General features: G+C 40.5%; 1 protein-coding gene across 3 annotated transcripts in view; it reads right to left on the bottom strand.

Moving 5' to 3' along the window:
* kcnab2a (potassium voltage-gated channel subfamily A regulatory beta subunit 2a) overlaps positions 1-18,560 on the bottom strand; it is a 51,017-nt gene that overhangs the window by 21,444 nt on the left and 11,013 nt on the right. Inside the window, exon 1 of one of the 3 annotated variants that reach the window (XM_010786328.1) lies at positions 8,918-9,725. The exons of the other annotated variants lie outside the window; for them this stretch is intronic. Within the exon in view, the coding sequence (XP_010784630.1) occupies positions 8,918-9,129 (212 nt within the window). The 5' untranslated portion in view covers positions 9,130-9,725. Of the gene's footprint in view, positions 1-8,917; positions 9,726-18,560 lie in introns of those variants that run through there. 3 annotated transcript variants of the gene reach the window in all.

Raw genomic sequence — 18,560 nt, 5'->3', positions numbered from 1 at the left:
CTAGCATGTTCACAAAAAGTGATGCATATTAAACCTGTCTAATTAGATAAACTAATCCCAACTATACACACATGCTTCTGGTGCACACTGCACACACAGTACCATTGCATTAAAGCACTACACCTAAATATAGGTAAGCAGGATATCAGAATACAGAGCTCTGCCCTTGCCATTGTTCTCATTGTAGAATGTCCCTTTTGTCAGCACATTGTTGCGATCAATATTTTACTAGACTGGCCTTGAATAGTGCATTGTGCATTGCTGAAATGACCCTCTGCCAGGCAGAAGCAGGCAGGGGCCAGGTTCCCGCTTAGCCTCAGCAGACATGGACCATAACAGTGAAGTCATCCCTCTCACACCCCCAATGATAATGAAGGAGACAGTCACAACGCAGGACAGCAACACCAATGCAGCCGCAGGGACAAAGCCTGATGAGACATTAAATGACCGTAGCACATGTCTAGTCCAGTTGTTTACTTTGGAATACTAGATAACCTCATGTTAGTGTATTGATTAGTGGTGGCTTTGTCTTGATCTATTTGGGGCTTGTTTGCACACAGGCCACATTTCACTTCAGCTTGACACAATGAATCCTGCTGGTCTAAGTTCATCATTCCACTCTGCTCTGACTTTGGCCGCCATTGATGGCAGCTGACATGTGGAAATAGTAGAGTGTTTTTTTTCATTAAGGTCAACATGAGGCAGGACATATCAGAGGTTAGGTACTTCCAGTCATAGATAATTGATTACTGGATAGTAGATTATTGGGTTATTGTCTTTGAAGAGAAAAAAAATATAAATATATATGTATTGTCTGTAGTCTTGCCAAGAATTACTAAATAAATGTACCATGTCCACTTAGCACCCAAACTTCCCTAACCTTGGGATGAAAGGAATATCCATTCAAGGACAATGAATTAGCAAGAACTATTTGATGCCAATGTTTCACAAATACTACTCACAAACAGTGTATTGAATTGTGTTAATGTAAACACTCTTGACATATAAACAGAGATGAAGGTCAGAGCAGCTTCAAACTATTGTGACACAACATCGAACTCTAACTTTACAAAAAGATATGGCCACCTGGAAGGCCACACCAAATACATTTTATACCCGTCATCACGCCTATAATTAGGGATGTCCCGATCACCTTTTTTTGCTCCCGATCCGATTCCGATCATTTGATTTTGGCAATTTGCCGATACCGATTTTTCCCGATCCGACCTTTATGCAATGCATTTAGAGAAAAAAAAGAAAAAAAGCATTCAAATTGTCCCTTAAGGTTATTTTTTTATTTAAATTGGATATTCTATCCAACATGGATATAGCTTCTTTCTTTCACAGCAGCATTGGATCAGTTCAGTTGTGCAGCATTGGATCAAAACAAAATAAAACTTATCAGTACTCGTTAGCTTACTGCTACAATTAGACACTGCGCCCTGCCCACTCTGTTGCCAGATTTGAGAGAAATAGGTCTATGAAAACAAGCCCCAAAGAAGCAACACATACATGATGTTGTGTAATTTGAAACCAAAACTAAGGCCTCAGGATGACTTTAAGACTTGAACATGGTCATTTTTGTTTTGTAACATTGAATACAAAATTAAAAAAAAGTATTTAAAAAAAATAAAAAAAAATAAAAAAATCCCGATCCCCGATTTTTTTCTCCCGATTCCGATCTTTTGGAAATAACGTGATCGGCTCCGATCCCCGATCACGTGATCGGATCGGGACATCTCTACCTATAATGTTTTAAAACAATGGTTGATTAAGGTATAGATATTCACATGGGAGCAGATATACACCATTTCTTTCCAATTTAAAAGAAGTGTGAGAAAAGTTTTAGGCAGGACTGCAGGTATGGAGTCGGACGAGTGGGTGGGAGAGAGGGTTTGAATTCAATGTGAAGTCAGTGGACAGGAGAGACGGGACAGGACAGGGTGATAAATGAGGAAACAAGGTCACAGTGCTGTAAAGAGGAACGTGTTGAGAGATATGTTTACCGGGCAACTATTAATACTACCTAACACGCGGCTTCAAATTCAGAAAAACACTCAGACAGAATGTCACAAGCTCCTGTTGGCTGCAGGTTTCCTCCATTCAGGTTTATGTAACAAAAGCTGCTCGTGCACATGGACTGTAAGGAAGAGTTTTTCTAAATCAAAAATAATTCATGCCAACTATCTTCATTATACCCAATTGTTATGAAACAGGATTAAATATTTCTAAATCTAAAATAACCTTCTGCCATGAGGCTCTGCACACTTGTTGGCAGCTAGATGACCTTTTCTTTTCAAGATTCAAATGTTTTATTGTCTTATGCACAAAGCTACGGTGTAGAAATGGCAATGGAAATCTTATGACCTGAGCTGCTCCAACAATTCAACATATATAATAAATACAAAAATACAAAATAAAAAGTAGTATAAACGCCTATATACCTGTAAATAGAATATGATATGTTTTTTTTAGTAACACAAGATTTGACTTGTTTTAGATTAAGCCCAAGATGGGTTTTGAATGGAGGTTAATGGATAAAGACTGTTTTTTAAGTTAGCCAGTTGTCTTGAATTGTCGGACCTGTGCTAATCACTTTTCTTGCAAGGACTTATCATTGATGGAGAAAGAGACATTTCGTTTAGCTCAGGATAAAGACTGAAAACAGGAGGAAACTGTTTCAAATAGATTCAGAAAATCGGTCCTCAAGCGCCTCTAAAGAGAACTAATACATATGTTATACCCTGATGTCTTGTGGTGCAGTGGGTTGTGCGTTGGTGTTTGGATCAGGGGGTCACAGGTTCAAACCCCACTGCAGTCAGCATGTCGTTGTGTCCCTGAGACACTTCACCACAAAGTGCTCCTGTGGGGATTGTCCACAGTATTGAGTATGTAAGTTGCTTTGGATAAAAGTGTCTAACAAGTGACATGTAATGTAATGTCTACGCTGGTTGCATGGAAACCCTAAGTGACAACTTAAGAGCTGGATTTTTTACAGTCAAATGTAAAGGCACCAAAAAAGTCCAAACCAGCCTCTGACCCTGAATTATCACTCAAACATATATTAACTAGATTTCTGATCCAAGTTCCACCTCGACACTAGTTTAAGTGTTTATTTTCCTGTTTTAAAGATGATAACTTCTTAGTCTGAGGAACCCTGCTCCCATTTCTTTCTCACATGAAGTGACTCAATGGCCTGTTTTTTCCCATTGAAGCCTTTATGTGAACCCACGCTCAGTGATAGCGTGTATAATGGTATTTGCTTGCATCACTATAGATGACAGCAGGCAAAGGTTATTTAATTTGTAAGTATTGAAGCACTTCAAGACAGTTGTCAATGGCTGTTTATTTGTTTAACTGAATGAACAGATTGTCGTCTCAGAGGGTTTTCCTGAGGCTCAGTTTGTTTTTCTTCTAACTCAGATGTTTTCAGGGGCTGTTGCTGTGGATAAATCTGACCGTGCCCACAGGGATGGAAACATCTTCTGCTCTTTGCTGGAGAGGATTCAGGGAGAAACTAACTATAACCTGGGGGATTTGGAGTCTCAGCAATGGTTCTTATAACGTCTCTTTAATGTCACACTGGGCTGTGCTCGAACATCCTGACATGATTTCAAATGGACTATTGTAGCCAAAGCATAGTGATAGAGTATATTCACCGAAAAATATGTACAGATAAAATGCATTATAAAATCTAAATTGGTGGCTTTTTTTTAATTAAACAAATACACTTCAAAAGAATGCAGAACAAAGGAGCGGCAACAATGACTTGATTTATTGTTTGGCGAATGAATCAACACATATTTGATAATCCATTCATTGTTTTTTTTGGCAGTTTTTGATTTTAAAATGGAAAAATACTCTTCCAGCGTGTTACATTTGAATAATTTTGTCTTCTATAATTGTACACCGAATGTCTTAGGCTTTTGGACTGCTGGGTGAATAAATCAAGACTCTTGAAGATACAGTTTGTTGCAGCCCTAACCACAGATAAGCTAATTAGATGTAATCATCATAAAATCTCAACTGTACTAATTAGCTCTAACTGGCATGTAAGAGACTGTGTTGGCCACTGTATTGATTTAGAGCAAACTGCCTGGTGCCATCTGCCTAATTAAAAAAATGTTGAGGTTAAATATTCATAATACACATGACTAAGCATGAAGCTGCAGGGTGAATGGGATTTTCTCCTGCTGCCCTGCACTCTATTATTTTCTGAAGTAAGCTAAAGCTCTGGCCTCCTGCTGCAGTACAGCCTCACTGTGTGCTTTTCCTCAATCCAACATTACATAACATGCACTTCAAATGCTTCTCATGCAGAAAGAAAAGCTAAATGCAAATTCCATTGGGCAAACAAGTCTGTTGATTTGTACATTTAAACCCATGTCCTTAGTGTTGGCAGAATCACAGTCAATTATGTCAGCTTAATATATAATACCTTCACACACTGCTTTTAAACACATTATCTGGGAAATATTTTGTGATCTTTGGACTAAGCTAAGTTACATTCTTACATACAGTATAAACTGACATTAGTGAGAAAAGACTTGCCTCTTGGCAGTGCACAGCAAGATTAATAAATCTAGGCTATTTCTAAAGCTTTGGAGAAAATAACAAGCAGAGAGAAATGAGTGGTAAGACAGACACACACGCTGGCTCCAATTAAACTACATCAGTGAGGTAAAGAAACAACAGCTGTCTTAATGTTCTCCTTCAACCATAACACAAGTGTGTCTCTCACATACAGACACGCTTATAAGCACCAAAATATCCCACGACACCCCCCTACCACACTCACTTTCTTATACATCAACACAGACAAAACCTCAGCACATACGGTGAAACACAAGCCTGCATCAGCAAATCAACCATCCCACCGTTTGGCAATTCCTCTCCAAACGCCCAGAGCAAACAGATGGTCATTTTCTTTTTTGTATGCCCATTTAAGATACTAAGTGGCTACTGTAGGCCTGAAATCTGTGCAGTGGATGAGTCTTAGTATTTACATCAGAGTGGCCAAAGTGTACTCCTGCATGCGTGTTCTGTTCAACTATCACGGCCTATTTATGATTCATATTTCAAGGGGGAGTGCAGGCTGTGGAAATCTGGCTCCCCGATGAAGAGCCCTCAGAATGCAGCAAAACGTCCCAGCATGCACCCACACTTATGACGCCCTAAATCTCACACCCACAGCTTTTGTCACCAAAATACTGAGCCGTGCATGCTTTTGCATTCTTGTTGCAAAATATTGGGGGAAAAAGGATGCTCCGCTTTATCTTCCGTAAAAATGCCTGTGCAAGGACAGCGATAAGCCCATAGTTAACTACGGACAGTTACATTTCCCTTCTGCAATTATAATACAATAATACTACTAATAACACAATAAGGGCACATGGTAAATAATGTGCAAAAGCTAAAGATTTCACATTAACGTGTAAAATTGCTCCACCTATTTCAGTCTTAATAAATTCTGCCATCTGTTACATCAAGTCACTTTAAGGTGCTAAATAAAACCGAACTGTTAAGACAGTCTTATAAGTAGTGTCATATCTCTGTGATTTATATTGATACGTTGCGGCTTCACACAAAACAGTGGAGGGATTTAAATGCCATCCGTTTACACAACACTGCCAGTAGCTATTTACTGTGGCTGTGATTCACTGTCAACTTTACACTAGAAGTGGACCTCCAGAGATTTTAGGAATCCTCCTGACAGTCTGGGCTAAGGCGAGTTACTTGTGGATTTACACCAGGAGAGGAGGTGAGTCAGCTCTGATTTACATGACCACTGCAGTAAACGATACTGAGTGCAACACAGCAGAAGTGTTGAAGGGTTGAAAGTGAGAAAGAGAGCAATACGTTGACAAAAAAACTAAATCAAAGTGTTTTCCACAGCAGTTTATTATAAGCTCATAGGTTTAGTCTGCACATTGCATAAAAATGGCAGTGCAACCAAAAAGTGATGCGTATCAAAACGTATTCACCACAGCATTACTTTGCAGGATTTAGTTTGCGACGCCTGAAGTGGCTCTAAAAGTAAAGGTGACTCATTTAGTCAAGACCCTGCCTGGGTTTGGCTGCTTGAGAGAAGAGCTGATAACCGGACTTTGAAAAGCAAAGGCTTTACGGGATTGACGCCCTACCTGAACTGCGTTCCCAATCCCACAGATATGTTTCCATTCCCTGAGCAAGACTGCTTTACATAATCATAAGCCATTTGGTGTGCATCATTAATTCAGTCCTGAATGAAGCCATTTAATCACTCCTTGGAGGAGGTGCAGGCTCTTAGATTCAAGCTTGATGATTTTAACCAGTCATGTCATGCAGGCCCGGTGTCACATTGCAGAACGGCTCAGTCTGCGGTGAGGCAGCCCGGTGAAGCAGCCCTGTCGTTTACCTTGAAAATATGTTTACTTTGATGGTGTCATCGTCCTTGACAGCGAGGTCACTTCCAAGCTAACCTGCACCCTTATTTAGAGATGTTGACTGAAAAACTGGATTTAAGCTCATGCCATTCAAGGAAACTGAGAGAAATGTATGCAAATGAAGCTGATCTGAGTTTCCCACCGCCATTAGTGGATGATCGTGGAAAGTTGCGGGGTGGATAAGCTTTAACAGTATTCTTATGGGGAACAGTTATAAAACCGCTAACCTCTTCAGCTGTCAAAATGGAAAATGAGGAACTGAAATCTGAATTTAATGGAGAAAAAGAATCCTTGTGCTCAAGGATGAAAGATAAATGCATGGCCATGGTAAAAGGTTTGCAAGATTAACTCCGAGATGTAGTTTGAAAGATACGCAGTGACATGAGCACAGATCACTCCAGCCTACTGCACTTCCTCCTGGGCTGAGTGCCTACCACAGCATTAACTTTAGCACTCTCCGTTCCTTTCTTTTTTCCTTTACATCTCTCCTTCGGTCCCTTTCATCCACTTCTCTTTAAAAACAACAAAACATAATGTTGTAGCCTCGGTGCATGCATCTCTGCATTTAGACATGCATTACTTTCAGTTTACATCAGATGCAAGCTGGGTTCACAAACAGAGAGCCTGTTATGTACTTCGGACTACACTGCGGAAGCGAAGAACACAAACAGCCGCTGGCCCCCCGAGCTGAAGATGATTTTACTCATTCAATATCATTAGCCTCAATAATGACAGTGCGCCAGCATGCCAAGCTGCCTCTACAAATCAGATGCAAAGGATTTGGCTGTTTCCTTAGACAACAGTACTGAGGATGGGTAATGGCTTCGCTCAAATCAACGCCTCTTCCTAATTTCTCAGTCAGCGTCCGTCTATTTCTTAACCCCCCCAAAAACAATTTGACTTTTATTGGCATTTTTTCTTATTTTGCTGCTTGAAAACTATTATTCAAGTATAAAAGGTGTATTTCAATATCAACAGGCAATACTGTAAAAAAAAAAATGTAAATGGCAAAATGTTATAATAAGAGCAGCCTGCCGCTGTAACACTCTCTGTGTTTTAAACAGAATCAAGCCACTATTTTAAAAATAGACTGAAAAGAGTATAAATAAAATGTACTACAAATGTGTGTGCTACAATGGTTGCAATGGTGCTACAGTATGTAGATCAGTATTTAAGTTAGAGTTTGGAATATTTCTTTCCAAACTATTGTCTGAGCAGTTAAGTGACAGGTGGGACAATAAGGAGAGAAATCATTCCTGACAGAAACATTGCACAATTGAACAGATCTCTGGATATCATAAAGCACCGTAGCACACCAGGGTGAGAAATAATGTCAAATCCTATTCTCACCAATGCTGCCTACAGACTGTGTCCCCTGCTACTGTGCCATTCACTCCTCTATCCTCAGTGCCTCACTATGCATTTAAAGATATCTCACTTAATAATATGCTCCTTATTCGTCTGTGTAAAAGCTGATATGATCAGAGTAAAGCAACACAGAAATAGAAGAGATTGTGTTATAAAAGCTATCGTGCAAAAACCTTACTCTAAATGTTGAATATGGCAGATATCGTAGATTAAAAAAAAGTCATTAGTCTTCCTATCCCTTGGGGTTCCTACACATGAAAAGTCCACCATAACTAAAGTATCAACCCTTTTATGCACCATGTAATGAAAGCAAAAGAAGTGTAAATACTACAATAGAACAGTAATCTGCACTGATTGAAGGCGTGTGATAAATATTCAATGCAGCTTCATGTTACTATACTAACAGGATAGTATAAGATTTTTTTTGCAAAGTGTTTTGGTTCACAGCATGACGGGGACAAATCGCGTATATGACAAGGATTATAGTTATAACTACGCTTTTGAGTCACTGCTTGGAAATATATCTGATTTTAATATTTCAGCTATAAGGAGTTGCAGTGATTAAATCTAAACCCAATTATAAAAGATTACAAATGAAGGGGTTATCAGCATAAGGTAAACAAACACAATAGGCGTGCTAAGATGATGACAGTATTCTTGCACTTACCTAGTAAAATACAAATTAGTTTCCCCTTTAAAGCTGACCACATTCAGCTTATTGTACTTTGTTTACAGTGCGTGTTTGTTACTCCTGCATTGAACAGATAAGCCATGAATAGCTACTAACATCATTTTAATCACATACACATAAAAGTCTCAACACTTAAGTGCAAATCAGACAAACCTACAAATCTCTCCTCTTGAGGTGTTGTTTTTGAGGGGATTTTGGGGAGGGTAATTAATGACTTAGTGTCATTTATTATAAATTGGTACGGTTTGGCAGTAAGAGAGAACAAACTGCTGTGCAATTGCAATTGGGATAGTCTTCTCTGTATTGTATCCTGAGCCAAGAATAATTGATTATTCTTACTTTACTTTATCAGTGGGGAGAAAAATCCTGCAGTTTATTTTTTAATTAAAATACTTTAAATAAGTTGTAAGGTCTCAGATCAGACATGCCCTACCTATACTTCATGCCAGTCTTGATGCTTTGCTCGCTGGAGGTAGGCACACTCTGAACAGAGAGTTGTCCCAGGCTGCGGGCCACCATGGCCACGGCTCTGAACTTGCTGCGGGTGCCTGTGTTGGGGCTGTTGGCATTCTGGCGGTTTAGCCGCTCCTCTGTGGTGCGGCTGACTCCCCCGCGGTGCTCCGTGCACACTAATGACACCTGCATCCTGGCTTTTGGCCGGCCGTCCCAATTGTGGAAACTCTAATGACACTCTCCTCTGGTTGAATCAGGTAAGACAAACTCCCAGAGGCGCAAAGTCTGAGGATCCCCTAACGATTCAGAGTCCAGCCTCACGCACTGTGCCTCCGTTAGAAATGTCTGCCCAGTCGCTAATGTGACTAACCAGCGCACAATGTTCAGGAGAAAAAAAGAGCGGCAGAAAGGTAGGAGGTAAGATCAGAATGTATTCAAACAGTAAAGGAACGCTGATCAGGTGAAACCTAAATCCTCTCAAAGAAAGTCCAAATCAAGCACAACATTACAGCATTTCTCTCTTAGCTGGTGTGAGGAACATGTGTGCAATCACAGCAGATGCATAAAATGCAGGTTCAGTACAAAGCTATAAATAAAATCAAAATCTTCAAAAAATAGAGTCCAGGAAAAGCAGTGTTTGTGTGAATATCCCTCTGCAAGTTTTTCCTTGATTCATCCGGGTGTCCTCCTCTCGCTTTATCTTTAATCAGAGTCTCATCAGGAGCTGACAGGCAGAATTAGAGTCTTGCAATTTCCTTTTAAAGCTGAGCTCAGTGCTGGAGATAACACCTCTTGCTGCCAAGCTTTAAGAGTGGAAACGATTGGATCCACACAAAGAGATTGAGAAAATAAAACACAAACACACAGTTCCAGGAGGTATTCATCTCCCCTTCTGAGTCCGCCTTGACAGTTGCATGGCTGCTGAATATTTAACCTCTACTACTGCCTGTTAGCAAAAGGGCAACCTCATATTCACTTGCCAGCTCTGACTGGAGACTGGGTAAAACTTACATCTGTATGCCTTGTGCTCAGCGCAAAGCCGCACAGTGGCAAGAGACGGGAGGAGAGAGAGGGAGAGAGAGAGAGAAAGAGGGAGGGAATGTGGTGGGAGGGATATGAAGCGAGCTACAGCAGCGTGAGAGAGCAAGGCATTGAAATCTCTTGTGTTTACAGCAGCACTCATTTTGGAGCTCATCTTTGTCTGTCTGTTGCCCTGCAGTGTGCTTTCTAGTTTATTCTGTCAAAGGAAAAAGGAGGAAGCTAAATGCTCACTGGTCAGGACTTTGCAATAGCCTATGGCCCAGGACAGTGGGCTCTCACGTGGGTATGTTCAACTGCCCATAAAATATTCATTATGTAACTTTATCTGTGACAATGAAATGTCCAAGGCAGGGCTGTCTGAGACGCTGGGTTTGTCTACACTGCTTCATTACTTGGAAGTGATTCAAAGGAATGACTCGTTCTTGCATATTCTTCAACTGACCAAAGACATAAATAAAAGGTTGTAGGATACATGATTTTGTTTGTCATCAGCAGCATTATTACGAGAGCTGTGTGGTACAAATATAATGGTTGAAGGGTTGAAAGTAAACACCACAGTACAGTAATTGGACTTAATGCAACAGTGGCTGCAGATTGAAGAGACAGTAGATTAGACACCCGCTCCCAGTAATATAATACTGACGCTTATCTGTGTGGACCAGAGTGTGTGCCGAGGAGGTCATTAAAGGAGATGCCATCAGAAGCAGACATGTATAGTAAAGAAGAAAAGAAAAAGACACCTCCATCATAGGAATCAAGTGAGAAGCTGTTGCTAACAGACAGCTCTATTCTTGGAGCTATGACCTTTGGTCTCCTGGACTTAAATACAACCCTGAGAGGAAAGGTGTTTTAATCCAATGGAAATCTGATTGAAATTCCTTATTGTGTGCAGGGAGCAGAGAAGCCAAGCTCCAGACTTCATTTTGAATGCTCTGAACCAGCGCTGGAGGGAATGCGGCTGCGTATCAGTCTCAACAGCGACAGCCAAAGCAACATATGGGCGAAATGGATGGGGTCTCCTCACCTTTTCAGGGTTATGTCCTGCACTTTGGGTCAGGGTGATAAGGAACACATTTTGGGGCTGATGCCATTTGCTCTCTGCTAATTCCAACAAAGCAGTTGAGCATGAGAGCAGTCTGACCTGGCAGACTTTTACCCTACAGGGTCCATGCACTTAGTGCCAGCGCAGTGGAAACGTGATGCAGCGATCCACTGAGCTCTGTCCCAGGGCCCCCAGGAGTCGTGACATAGGGAAGTTACTTAGAAGTGGGCGGGGCCAGGGACAGCAGCTCAGGAGGCAGACACACAGTATCAGGCTTATGCTCCAAGCTAAGTCCAGATAATAACCCTGAGAAACAGCCCAAGCTAAATCTCCAGCCTTGGCATGCCTTAAAATATTCAAGCAATGGGATTTAATAAATTAGATTTATTTACATACAACCTTCGTCTTAAAGTTTATTGTTAACGCTTCAACTAAAACGCCACAGCTTTCCACCGCTACTCAACTAGACGACTGATTTCTTGTCATTACTAAACCATATGAATCCTTTGTTGACCCTTGATTTATCTGCAACTGAAAATCTACACATCTATCGATTGTTATGCAACGCAAGGTACAGTAATCAATACAAGCACGCATCATCCGACAGACTAGTGATCCATCACCAAAATCAATCAATAGAACAACCATTTTTCACTTATCGCTCTTTCTGGCATTTTCCTCAGCTGACTGACTCTCATCACTAGATGCAAACCACATTGCAACAGACTGTATTCATAATCTTCACTTCAACAATCCTCTAAAATATATCAAATAAAAAATGGTATAACACCACATGCACCAATAAATCAGGAGCTATGAACTGCCTAGGAAATGAGCAAATAAAAAACCTGCTAAATCCAATAAACCATGTCCGTCACAGATACTACGATTTAAAAGAATCATAGCAGGCACATCTGCCAACTTTCGTTAGATTGACAGCACACATTTCATTTTCACTTGACTATAGCTTGGGGGGGGAAAGACTAGATGAACAGAAGAGGTGATGATTAAAGATGACTGACAGTTTACCACTGCATGATGCTTTAAACTTGCATTCTTTCTAACTGCCAGCAGGGGGGGGGGGGCTCCACTGGTTGCAAAAAAAGTCTGTTAGAATATAAGTCTATGAAAAAATGACAACTTCTAGATGTACCTCATGAGTTTATTGTCTGAATTGCACATTTCAAGTGTTCAGCACAATGTTTTTTTAATACAGCGTATTATTTGGGGCATGGCTACCCTATGATTAACAGGTCACTTCCACAGTGTTGCCCCTTTTTGGTGCGTTTAGCACTTTCGTCCCAGAACGTCAACGTTTTCACAATGTTATGTTGTATTAGACTTAGACTTAGACAACACTCACTCTTGTCAGTTATTCAAAATGAACTGTAACATTTAGCTGGCCAAAAAAAAGGTCTTGTTCTTGTAGTACTAGACCCTCTAGTGTGACTTTTGGTTTTAAAGAAAACATGATGGTGATGAACCAAAATGCCAAACCTGAGGCTTTAAAGCAGTTGTGCACAGTTGGTGACGTCATGCTGACTGTGTCCACTCATGATCAGTCTATGTTAGAAACCTGCGACCTTGTTTAACATTTGCCCTCTTAACAACACTCATGCGGCGCAGTCTTGACATTCCTGAAGAGGAGGCCTTTTATCTGTATGACAAGCATATTTCATAAATCACCTCCGTGTTTAATTCATCACAGAAGTTTTCACTTGCGTGACACATCAAATTGCACTGCAGACAACACATGGCTTTCAAACCTGCGGGTGATCGCAGAGTCAAAGTCAATCTGAACAAATGCTTACACATGTATCATTTCATTCAGTATTTCATGCACACTCTGAATGGCTATTATTGAGGGAATACTGGCCTGAACTATGAGGTGCTTTGTGTTCATTCATCAGAGTCTACTGGAGCAAATTAGAAATGAATTGTTAGTCACAAGATAAATCAGTCATAAAGGATGCTGGATTAAAAATAGGAAACTCTGGTCTTTACATAATGCCTCAGAGGTCTGCTGTTAAATTGCTAATTAGCGACATTGTGTTTGGGGTGCGCACAATGACTCAACCCAATGCACGACTGTTCTTTTTGGATAAAAAGTAGTTTATATATCAATGCAAAGGAAACAGTTTAACAGCAGAAAACCAAATAATCCTATCGGAACCCATTGTTAGTGCTGGACCCAGCAGCTGGTTGTTAGATAGCACTACTGAACAAATCTCAATGTAAAGAAAATAAATCTCCTCCCACTCCACATACTATCACAATGTCCTCCTGAGTCACGGCCTTCGTCTGCTTGCTTTGGTTAAGCGCCTGATTTGCGGTTATCTGAAAATCTACTGAGCTGCTAAAACCCATCTCAGGCACTCAATCAGTGTGAGCGAATGCAGAGCACTGATAGGGCCCTGCATTTCATTTAGCGTGCGGGGGAGGAGGAGGAGAGAAGAGCTGGAGACCAACAGCAGAACATTCATGTTTCAGTGATCACGACTACAGCGGAGTCAAATTCACGGACAGTACTATTTGTGGGGAGCGTGCGTGTGTGTGAAAAACAGGAGACAGATATTCAGGTAAAAAGTCACCATTCAGCAAAGCATACAGCTGAAATGAGAAGAGCAAATGTATCGTATTTTTTGACAATACTCAATTCCTTACTGCCAATACTAGAGAAAAAGCTGCAAAAACACACACTTAAAATCATTGGCGTTTTTTCCCCTGTTATGCTTGCAGCGCGAGGGAGTGTTGGCGATCAATGATGCCGCATCATCATGAATCCCCAGGACGAGAGATTCTGCTTGGACAGCTGACCTCTTCCAGCTTACAGCCCACATACTGCAGCTAGCAGCTCAGTGGCGAGAGGGAAAAGACAACTACTGAACTTTCATCGACACAAGCGTCAGAACAACTGTGACCACAGAGGTACTGTGGGGCACTGTCATGAACGATGATCCTGCACCACAGCGGCAGGCTCTAAAAATAGTCACTGGCTCTTTGAATCAATCCTACAGTGAGCATAGACAAAATACAAAGACGCCCTTAGGTACTGAAAAGAGGAAGGGGCTTCCAAATTTGAATATTTTGTTCACAATTTTAAGGGCTGTCTAGGTACCACCATCGAGCAGGGATTGGCCTATAAACTGACATCCAGAGTTGCTGCGGGGTACTAGGCCCGATCTGTCCAAGCAAATAGAACAAGTTCTGGCTTACTGCCCTCTGTAGAGAGTACTGCAGGGACCCTCTGATATGGAATCCTTGAAATCTGCAAGTAAACAGGGATAATATCGTAAAGGAAAGAGTCCTTTAAGCCCGGTAAATAGAATAACATATACTCAACGGCTTCATCTGACTTTAGCTCAGCCTTCTTAAGTGGACATCTCTTACCATTTACATAAGAAAGTGAGTCCAAAGGCATCAGGCCAAGATTGACTGTGACAGGCAGTGATTGTTAGTGCAGCTTTAGAGGATGACCACAGTTGTGTCATGTGTAACTGTTGGCCAGCTGTCCAATGGAGCTTTAACTTCCACTTACTGAGGGTTTAATTGAACCGAGTGAAAAGGATAGCAGCCCTGAGATGGGAGTGGCTAGGCAGAGGAGTGTGAGTGTGTGTGTGTGTGTGTGTGTGTGTGTGTGTGTGTGTGTGTGTGTGTGTGTGTGTGTGTGTGTGCGTGCGTGCGTGCGCGCAAGTGAGGGGGTGAAAAGGCTTAGGAGAGTTAATGGAAAGTGATGCGAGGTCAGACAGATTGACAGTGTTGATCGACAGATGTGGTAATGCTTTTCTAGGAGCTTAATGCATCCTGAGGCCTGGTCTAAACATTTCTAACCGCTGACTCTTTCATCACTGTATCGAGGATGTATCTAAATGAAGCAGAAACAATTGTTGTAGGTTATCTTAATGGTTATACAAGTCAAATAAATACTCATCCTCTTGCTGATAGGAAGGAAATAAATTGTTTAAAAGACGAAAAAAATAAGAGGAGATGTAATAATAATGCTGAAAATTAGGTTTATCTGTAAATCCTGCCTCAGTTTTCTGGTCATTCTCGAGGAAACAGACGAGTGAAAAGAGATGCAGGTCACATCTGTGAACAGCGAGTGCGGTAATCATAATTCTCCAGTGAACATGACAGATTCCCCGCAGACAGCAGGGCTCAGGAGGAGTTTCAGCTGTTCCCACTGACGCATCTAACAGAGCGGGAGAGCTGAGGTAATCAAAAATAGCACACGGGGAAACCCTGGTATTATGTAATATAGTTGTTACTTTGCCTTATATGTTATTTTATATATAGTTCAAATTGTCAATAAAAACAACATATTTGTTATGTTAACTTTATATTTCATGGTTCACTACAGCCAGATAAATGATTAAGAATGAAAACACGACTCTGAAACACAATGAAATGAACACACAATGTGAGTTTAGGTAAAATATTAGACCATTACAAAACAGCAGTGATGTAACAACTCTGGAACGCCTATTAATCTAAAGAAAGGGAGGAAGCAGAATAATATGTTCTGTGGAACTGAAGATCCTCCTGCCTGACAGTGTGCATTTATCATACCTAAGGTTCACACAGAGGAGCGTTGCTGGGCAGGAATGCTTTGTATTGCAGGTTCTTTCAGTGAGAAGATGTGGTTGCTAGCTCTTGGAACTGCAATGGTAATTCCAAAAAAATAGTAAAAAAAATTATTTACATTTATACACACTAAGGTCATTCTTTGAAGATGTTAAAATATATATACTGTATATATATATACGTGTGATAATAATAGATCAAATCAAAAATTTTGGACAGATTAAGATAAACGGCTGGTATTTCTGCTGTGGATTGTCTCCAATTTTCCCAACAGTAATTCAGGATCAAAATGTGGGTTTTCGTTATCATCTGAAATCATATGTGGTATATCACTGGGATCAATCTGTGCTGTATCAGGTCTGATCATAAAACAAAGTGTAGCTCTGTATATGAAGTTATTTTGATTTTAAACATAGGTTACAGGTTTACCCACCTTCCGGCTTACAGTATAATGATACATGCCAATCAAATGGCATTTCATCAACACAAGGTATGCTCATGAAACAGATGATTCCTATTTGTTTCTCAGCTATTGATTATGTTGGCCTGCATGGCCTCAAGCTGTACAAATATAAAAACAAACTATAATGAGGAGTGCTGTTGGTAAATCGCTGACCAAAACATGCTAAGAGGTCAAATTACTTCAAACCTTCTGAATTCTCCAACAACACTACAAAGAAACGATCTGAAGTAAATATCAATACAGTAAGAAATTATATTGTAGTTTTTAAGAACTGGATTCAGTCAGTGATAAGGTTTACTATAAAGAAAATAAATAGCTGAAGGTACCATGAGCAAGAAGATAGTTTAGTATAAATGCAAAACTGGTAAGTAAATGTGAAAACAGTTAAAGATTAGGTAAATTTACATATTTAAACATAATCTATGTTTACAGGAAAATAAACCTGAATCAAACAAATTCTGGATCTGCTTTTTGCTGCATTTCTAAAAGTGTGGTCAAGCATGAAATAGAAAACTTCCCCTCTGCATTAAATATGCAACAGTGAGCATAAATCCACAGAAATGCACTAAAAGCTTTGGTGAACTTTTCTTCTTCATGGGAATAGCTTCAGACACTGGCCAAGTACACACTAACCGCATTTACCATGAAAGCTATTGAAAGATAGTCCCCAAAAACTCAAAACTGAGGCAGAACATTCTGATATAGAGAAGGAAAGAAAAATAATTGGCCCTAGCAGAACTTTTATGTGAACAAAATGTCCCATTTTATTCAGAGAGGGTTTTGGACAGTGAAGGAGATATGTGCCTTTTTTGAATGTTGTTAGGTAAAAACTATCATGGGATCCAAAGCGACAACAGCACAACTCTAAAGCCTGAGTGTGAGAAGAGTGGAGCGGGCCTCCTACCTCCTGTCACTGCTGGGTATTCATAAAGTACAGAGCAATCCCCCTGCAGCCCAGTGACACACACTAACACGCAGACACACACTCTTCCAGACAAAAAAAAGAACATGGTAATTGCAGAAAGGCATAGAAGTACATGTGAGGAAGAGCAATGCTAACATAAGTGTAAATAATTATAGAACAGTGCTTCCTGCTGAAGTTCAGCAGTGTAATAAAGGAGAGTGCAGCTATAAAGATGCTCTTAATACTTAAAGGAAGGAAATGGGAAGAACAAGACACGTGTTGTCCAGTATAACTATATACATCACTGGAAGGAGCAGCACTACAAAGATAAACTAATTATCAAGAATTTACCTGCATCTTGTCAAATAAAAGAAACTGTAACTACTTGTATGACAAGGCTACAATTTGTGTAACGTTTATTCCTGTGATTCTCACATCTAGACATCAAAGTAAAGAAACCTTACATATCAAAAAGTTGCAACATTATGAATCAGTAGTAACCAATGATGACCATAACACCAACTCAAGTGCAGTCCTCTGTGGCATCATTTCAGATAAAACTACACGCATGGTCAATTCAGGAATCAAAAAACTAAGTACGGTACTAAACATTCAACTGGCATCATGAGGACATCTTTCTGAGATGCCTTACATAATATTTAAAAAACCAAAACAAATCCTAGCGTTCCCCCCTTCGTATGCCCACACACATTTCTGACCAGAAACAGTTGGACAAGATGTCAGACTTCACCAGCCAGACATTGCTCAAAAAGCAACCGGAGAGGTCAACACTAGAAACCTAATATTCAACATCACTTCAAATACCTAAACATCATCTCCCTCTCCTGCAAAGGTGAAGCACAGACACGTCTGCAGCTCACATACAGTAGATGCAGCATAACTGCGAGGCAGTGGCAGTGGTTTAAAATGGATGAGCAGGTTAGGCTGCAGCCCATTCAGCTGTATGCAGCTGTGGATACTCAGTCCACTGCTAAATTTAGCTCTGGAGTAGGGGATCGCCTGAAGAAAAATGTCACAGTTGCATGGGCTGACACATGCTGCAGAGGCTGCCGAGATTAAGAAAGATATATTTTACAGTGTCTCCGTGCCGATTAATGTCTCTTGTAGGATGTTAAGAAAGAAAGTCTGTGTGACGCCTTGAAGCAGAGGCAACTTAGATAAGAAACGACAGACAATCCTTCTTGCTGCCACCCAGTGACAGGGCTGCTATTTCACATGCTAGTCATCTTTTGGACTAGCTATAATATCAGGCTAAGCTCAATATAAAATGATTCATATTAGTGATGCCAGCAGTGTAGGAGTGCAAAGAGTGCTGCACTCGCTGTGCTCAGTGAAAACGTTATGGCACCGAGTGCAGTGGGAGGCATTTGGAAAGTGTACGAGTTGTTAAAGTGGAACATTGGCACCATCTAGTGGAGATCAGCTGTTATTAAGGAATATGACATGATAACGTGCATTTTGCTAGTTGAGAATATATCAGCTTCAGGTTGCTTAACAGAGATGTTCAAAGTTTAACTATGTGTTTGCTGCAATGAATTTTGTTTTGTTTGGTAAAGGAAATCTGAAAG

This window comes from Notothenia coriiceps, unplaced genomic scaffold (assembly GCF_000735185.1).
Source record: "Notothenia coriiceps isolate Sejong01 unplaced genomic scaffold, NC01 NC01_scaffold00029134, whole genome shotgun sequence".
Lineage (NCBI taxonomy): Eukaryota > Metazoa > Chordata > Actinopteri > Perciformes > Nototheniidae > Notothenia > Notothenia coriiceps.
The sequence above is the reverse complement of the archived record's forward strand: the minus strand, read 5'-3'. Positions and strand labels throughout refer to the sequence as shown.